We start from the raw sequence: 7,127 nt of genomic DNA on the forward strand, positions 1-7,127 counted from the left end.
AAAATCTGGTGGTAGTTACAATTAGACTCTTAAATTTTCAATTGTAAGAATTAAACACTCAAACTTATACAAATATTGAAATTGAACCCTCAAACTTACACTAATTTTAAAAATTAAATCTCAAATGATAAAAAATTGAATCTCAAACTTATACAATTATCATAGTGGCAGACTATCCATTTGAGGTGCCAAATATAATAGTTGGTACTTCCAATTATTATAGCCTACAATTAACTACATTATTACTATTTTAAATTTCTTGTTTACTATTTGTCATAATGTTTAATATTTCCAACCTATAATTTCTTTCTCTGTTTATTGCAGCGTTTACTATTTTATAAAATAGTCTATACCCAAACATATATTATTATAAATTACGAATTATTATAATTCAAAGACTATAATAACCAATTCACGACCTCAAATGCTCCTTACAATTTGGGATTTTTACTAAATTATAATGCAATATTACACTTATGTGTCTTGAACTTTCCATTTTTTTCTTCATAAATGTGTGAGCTTCATATTTTCAAGAAAATAAGTGGTCTTTTACTATTTAACCCTCCAAACATTAAAAGAAAATAAAAAATGTAAAAGAGAAAAAACTTTTCACATCTCACCCACACTCCACTAATGGCTCATTTTTAATAATTATCATTTTTCTCTCTCATCTTTTTCATATCCAAACCACACTTCATCTTCTTCAATTTCTCTCTCAAAACGCTCTCTTAAAACTCTCTCTTATCTCTTTTCGTCGCCTCCCTCCCTCCGTCCACCTTGCCACCATCGACGACGTGCCTGCCAAGATCTAGCTATCACCTTCCTTCGTTTGGGCCACTAACCAGCTATCGTCACCTTCTTCCTCAGATCCGATGTGTGGAAGAAATCTTCCAATGCGAGGCGAGCAAATCCGACACATCTTCTGACGTGTGGCGAGCAGATATGGCACGGGGTGTTTACTCCAGCGTCGTGCTAGGAGATCCTGCGTGGGGTGATTTTTCCGATGTAGGCAAGCAGATCCGATTGGAGTTATTTTTCTAACGTGGGGTGAGCAGATCCAACGTGAGCTGAACCATCTGCGTAGGGTTCTGGATGATGACGGTGATATATAGGGTGGGTTTTTTTTTATATATACTATGATATATTTATAGGGTACTACTATATATATATATAGTGACTTCTCCTTTTCGATATATAGGGTGGTGTTATATATATATATTATGATCTATATATATTCGTTTCCAATCTTACTAGTATATTTCATATATTGTTTATAGTATTTGCAAACATCTAAGACAAATGTTCTAATGTATATTTAAAAAAAAAAAAAAACCATGAATCTAAACAATGATATATACATACATACATACATACATATTTAAATATACTAGTGAAATGATTTATATATATATATATATATATATATCATTTTACTAGTATATTTAAAAGTACGTTTGAATATTTAAAAATATTTACATTTTACTAGTATATTTCATATATTGATTTGAATATTTGCAAACATCTAAAATAATATTTTAAGGTATAGAGACATATATATCAGATAATATCAATACCAAATTAGAAGTGCATATATATCATAATACTTGGGATATATACATCAAATAAATAATGAAATATATTGACATACATATTAAAACATATTTGAGAAGTATATGTAAAAATAACCATGAATATTTGAGTAGATATCAAATATATTTACCAGTATATTTCATATATTTTTTAGAATATTTTCAAATAAAGAATGGAATATATTACATGCACGAGTGAACAAACAATGTAATATTTCGCATAGTATAAAAAATACATGAAAAACGAAATGGTGATTTATGTCAATAATCGAATCAATCTCTAATTTATATATTGTGGTATATTTCAAATATTTGTTAAAATATTTTCAAATACCTAACAAAATGTTTGTATATTTTAAAATAACTATGAATCTAGAAAAGAAAAAAAAAGATGTGAAACCAACCAAAATGAAAAATAAAATTTCATGAAATACATTTTCTCTCTTCAATTAAAATAAATAAAGGGAAAAATCTCAAACAGTCTCTCTCCATTTGAAAATGTTAAAAAAATTATATTAAATGCATTTTCTATCTCCATAATAAATACAATTTCTCCCTCAATCATTAAAAAAGTTTCGAAAATAGGAAAATATATTTAAAAATTGAAATAAAAATAATAAAAAATAATAAATTTGTCAAAAAATAATACTAAAAGTCTTTCCGAAAAAAATTAAAACTTAAAAAACATTTTTTTTAATAAAAATCCCTACAATTTTTACCATTACATAAGTTTGGTGGTTATACTTTAATAATTGTATAAGTGGGAGAATTCAATTTTCACCATTTAAATTGTAAAGGTATAATTGCAATCATTTTTTAAATTTTCCAAAAAAGAAGAAGAAAAAACTAAAATATGCATTGATACGAGGGAGGTGGCTTCGTTCGTTCATTTGAATCGTGAGAATTGAAGGGGAAAAAAATCATGAATTGACATCTTTTGCTCTCTTCCATTCGATTACCGGTTGCTGTTGTACAAGCGACTATCACAGCCATGTGTCCAACCAGTAGCCATAGCCAATCGCAAGATTTTTTCCTTCTCGAGGAAGAAGAAGAAGGTGACGTTCAATTCCGACAAATGGGGTATAAGAGCGCTGGAAGTTACTGGACCCGTTGCATATACGAACTCGATCGCACAAACATGATTCTCATTGGATCTACGTTGGGAATGGGAACCATCTCCCACAAACCCCACTTCTCGAACAGATTGCGAAGTGGGTTTTACAGCAGAGCTCATTCTAAACACCTCTGTGTGAGTGGAGGCAAGGATCGAAACAAGAAAAAGGTTGTCATCGTCGGCTCCGGTTGGGCTGGTCTTGCCGCTGCTCATCACCTCTGTAACCAGGTTCTCTTTGTTGAATTAACCATTTGATATGAAGAAAAGTTGCAAAAGAACGATAGGAGAGAGAGAAGAAGAAACGTAAATTAGTTTATCAATACCATATTAACTTCCAATCTCTCCGAGTCTCTACCTTGTTGTAGCACTATTTGTTTGTTAAAGTATTGATATAATATTAAATTTACCTTGACTCAACTTATTAGAGTATGTATGAAATCCGGGAGAATGGTGTGTTCGAACCCTGCAATGCTATTTTCTCTCAAATTAATATTGATTCAATTGGTGGTTTAACATGGAATAAGAGTAGAGAGTGTTAAAAGTGATTATATTATTAAAGTTATCTTAACTCGTCAGCTTAAGCCTTTGAGTTGATCGGTGATTTAACATGGTAAAGAAGTCCAAGAGGTCCTGTGTTCAAACCTTTGCAATATTATTATTGATTAATATTGATTCAATAGGTGGTTTAACATGGTACCAAAGCAGAGAGTTTTAAAGTATTTATAATATTAAATTTACCTTTACTCATCAACTTAAGTTTTTAGGACAATCGGTGATTTAATACTGTTTAGATACTATTTTATCTTTACTGGGATGCAGGTGAGTGGTAAATACCGAATTGTTGATTTCATTAAAATTTAAGTGTTAATGGAGTTTCTGTTGCAGGGATTTGATACCACTGTTCTTGAACCAGGCAATGATTTTGGTGGTGCCGATATTCATGGAATCCGCGGTAATAACCAAAATTGTTCGTTTTGGATCAATTTAGTAACGTTTGTGTTTCCTATTTGTTTTTCACAAGGAACGAGAATGTTAGTGTTGCCAAGCAATCACTGAATTTGTTGTTTCCAGAGATATATATGCTTGTCCTCACTTATGTTTTGGATAAGTACTTATTCTGGTTGTACTGGAAATGTTTCATTTTGTTGTAGGTTACTGGCGTCCCTACAAGAATATATTTGGCCTCGTTGATGAGCTTGGTATCGCTCCTTTCACAAACTGGACAGCACCTGCTCATTATTCAGTTGATGGATTGGAGGTTGATAGTAGCTTTTTCAATCATTGATGAAATAATGAGACTTTTTAATTAATAAATTAATTTCTAATAGTCCCAAGTTTCATCTTAGTTACATCTATGTGTTCGTTGATCTTATAATTTATTAGTTTTGAGGTTTGTTATTTTAAATTGTGTCATGATGGTGATGCAGTTCTCGTGTAGGTAAAATTTCCAGTATTCCAAGATCTGCCTCAACTGCCAACTCCTCTCGGAACCTTACTTTATCCAGAAGTATGAATAGCTTCACGTTTTCATGACTTCCCAATCATTTGTATTATTTAAAATGGCTTGATGAAAATCACTTTTGGTGGTTTTTGTCACAGTTCTCCCAGCTCCCATTGTTGGATCGGTTAACATCACTTCCTTTGATGGCTGCAGGTGCATTTCTTTCACAGATCTTTCAATATAGATGTCTGTAGATGTCTGTATTTCACAATGTAACAAAAAACCTGACATTAAAAATGAAATTTCCAACTAGAAGTGTAGCTCAATTGGCTAGGGTATATCTTCTTGACCATAAGGGTAAACAAGTTTGATTCTCTTCTCTTCGTGTTGTTGAGCTGAAACAAATATATTAAAAAATGAAATTAGGATAAACCTTCTTTTCCAACAAGTACAAAATACCTGGGTGTTCTTTCCAGTAGTCAGTTTTTAGTATGCTCTCTTGTGTAAAAAAGAACATATAGTGTTGTACTTTTATCTAATATCATAAGTTAGAGCATGGATCTAATTCATGGTAGTTACAATTCTTAACTGTCCAAAATGCATACCGAGTACAGCACACTAACTTCTAAATTTCTAATGCATCCTTTGTTCTATATTGATCATCCATCATTGGAGATCAACACAAAAACATATTCCTTACAAACAATTTATGGATTTTATGTATTTCTCCCACGTCTTTATTTTGCTGAGTTTTGTTTCTTTCAGTTATTGACTTCGACAATATGGATACGGCATGGAGAAAATATGACTCAAGTAATATCTTTACCACCTGTGTAGACTCTTGATATTGGACTGATGTGAATTGAAATGTCTGATCAATAGCTGTTTCTCACCAATAGTTAGTGCCCGGGAGCTATTCAAGCAGTTTGGCTGTTCGGGAAAGCTCTATAGTAGCGTACTTAATCCATTGCTTCAAGTAGGACTGTTTGCTCCAGCCGAGCAGTGCAGTGCTGCAGCAACCTTGGGAATTTTATACTATACTATCCTCGCTCACCAGGTTTGGAGAACCAAGTTACTTCTACCAACAGTCCTGCTTCTTCTGTTGCTAATTATGCCAGTGCTTTGTACTTTAAACTCGTGGATGCATACAGAAAGATTTCAATCTAGTCTGGTGCCGTGGAACTGTTAAAGAAAGGATTTTCCAACCATGGATGGACTTGCTGGAGAAAAGGGGATGCAGATTTGTTAGGAGGAGCAGAATCACAGATGTGATAGTAGATGATGATACAAACTCTCTCTCAGACGTGCTTTGTGGCAGAGAAAGATATGAGGCCGATGCGGTTGTATTTGCTGTTGGAATTTCTGTACTCCAAGAACTCATTCATAATTCGTATGGTTCTGTCTCCCCTTAAACAACAGTGCCAATAAGTTATGTATTCATTATTGTTGCCTGTTTTTGGTTTGTGTCTATAACTGTTCTGGCTTTCCTTGTCCTTTGTTCTGTTTAGTGCAGCATTATACACAAAAGAGGAGTTCGTCAAGGTTTTAAACTTGAGAAGTGTTGATGTGCTCACTGTTAAGCTTTGGTTTGATAGAAAAGTAAGTAAAATGATAAAACCAATTTCATTGAACAAACTACAAAGTATTTGAAAAGTATGATTACACTCTTACTGAAGGATTCAACACGATGGAATCCTTTTACTACAATGTTAAACAGGTTAATATTCCAACTGCAAGTAATTCTTGCTCGGCATTGGATAATTCATATGGATGGTGTTTCGTCGACTTGAGTGCCATTCAAGACGAACACAAAGATGAATCGTTTACAGTCTTACAAGCTGACTTTGTGAGTATAAGAACACCCTCTCCTGCCACTAGTTTATAGATCTATCTGTTCAGTTTAAAAGATTACAGTCATCTTTTTCACAAACAGTATCACGCCAATGAGCTGTTGCCGCTAAACGATGAAGCTATCATCGAAAAGGTCAAATCCTACCTCTCAACATGCATTAAGGACTTCGAGAACGCCATCGTGGTGAAGAAGGAAATTGGAAAGTTTCCAAAATCATTAACTCACTTCTTTCCTGGTATATAAAATCAGAACCTACATTTGGTTCAAATTCTTTTACCACTTGGCAATTTTTTGTTTCATTAGTGGTTGTCTGATTCTCCAAAAGGTTCATACAAATACATGATGCGCGGCTTTACATCGTTCCCAAATGTGTTCATGGCTGGAGACTGGATCATAAACCGTCACGGTTCATGGTCACAGGTCTGGTATCTATAAATCTTTCCTTTGCTGATATGTGATGATCATTTTGTTTTTGGATGTGTTGATGACTTGAATGAGTTCTTGGACAGGAGAAATCATTTGTGACTGGTCTTGAAGCTGCAAATAGAGTGGTGGATTTTCTCGAAGAAGGAAGCTTTGCGAAAATTGTACCGGTAGAGGAAGATGAGCCTCATGTGGAAGCTCTTCGTAGTCTCAACAGAAGGATTGATGAGATTAGATCCCAACTCCCATTCAACGATTTCTTGCTCTAATGAACCAATAGAGAAAACAATAAAGTTTAGTCTCAATAATTTTGTAATAGTCTGGAGAATAATTACACAAAAGGAAACATTTGAGGATGTAATTATAAGTTTTGTTTTTTTAAGTTCAATAGTACGTGGGATTGGAGAGATTCAAACCACTTAACTTATGATCACGGTAGCTAATTATAGTTAATTATAAGAATTCTAATTATAGTTAATTATAAGAATTTGATAGTTTAGAATAGCGGTTAGTCTTTATCATTATTATCCCATAATATTTCCCTTTTAGAATGATGTCCTCTTGTTATTTTATATATTAATTGGAAACTGGTATAATATCACTTGGAAAATCTTTTAAACTTCAAGAATGTTAATTTGGAATTGAGAAAGTGAGCATAGATCGTGGATGATTGGCATATACTTTTGTTCTCGAGGACAATTCAAATCT

The 7,127-nt window shown here is 33.1% G+C and overlaps 1 protein-coding gene across 1 annotated transcript; it reads left to right on the forward strand.

Moving 5' to 3' along the window:
* The first annotated feature begins 2,375 nt into the window (after positions 1–2,375).
* Positions 2,376–6,846, forward strand: LOC120089282 (uncharacterized). Its single transcript, XM_039046704.2, has 13 exons — positions 2,376–2,931; positions 3,589–3,655; positions 3,855–3,961; positions 4,142–4,210; positions 4,303–4,357; positions 4,910–4,957; positions 5,044–5,201; positions 5,296–5,534; positions 5,653–5,743; positions 5,862–5,990; positions 6,078–6,231; positions 6,322–6,416; positions 6,506–6,846. Exons 1-13 carry the CDS (start codon positions 2,581–2,583, stop codon positions 6,686–6,688), a joined length of 1,746 nt encoding a protein of 581 aa, XP_038902632.1. The 5' UTR covers positions 2,376–2,580; the 3' UTR covers positions 6,689–6,846.
* Positions 6,847–7,127: the final 281 nt, after the last annotated feature.

The sequence above is a fragment of the Benincasa hispida genome, chromosome 10 (assembly GCF_027475165.1).
Source record: "Benincasa hispida cultivar pf3 chromosome 10, pf3_genome.v1.1, whole genome shotgun sequence".
Classification (NCBI taxonomy): Eukaryota; Viridiplantae; Streptophyta; class Magnoliopsida; order Cucurbitales; family Cucurbitaceae; genus Benincasa; species Benincasa hispida.

Coding starts and splice junctions, on each gene's coding strand:
- LOC120089282 (XM_039046704.2), top strand. CDS start 2,581: ATGTGTCCAACCAGTAGCCATAGCCAATCGCAAGATTTTTTCCTTCTC. Junction 4,211..4,302: donor GAACCTTACTTTATCCAGAA/GTATGAATAGCT, acceptor TTTTTGTCACAG/TTCTCCCAGCTCCCATTGTT. Junction 6,232..6,321: donor ATTAACTCACTTCTTTCCTG/GTATATAAAATC, acceptor ATTCTCCAAAAG/GTTCATACAAATACATGATG.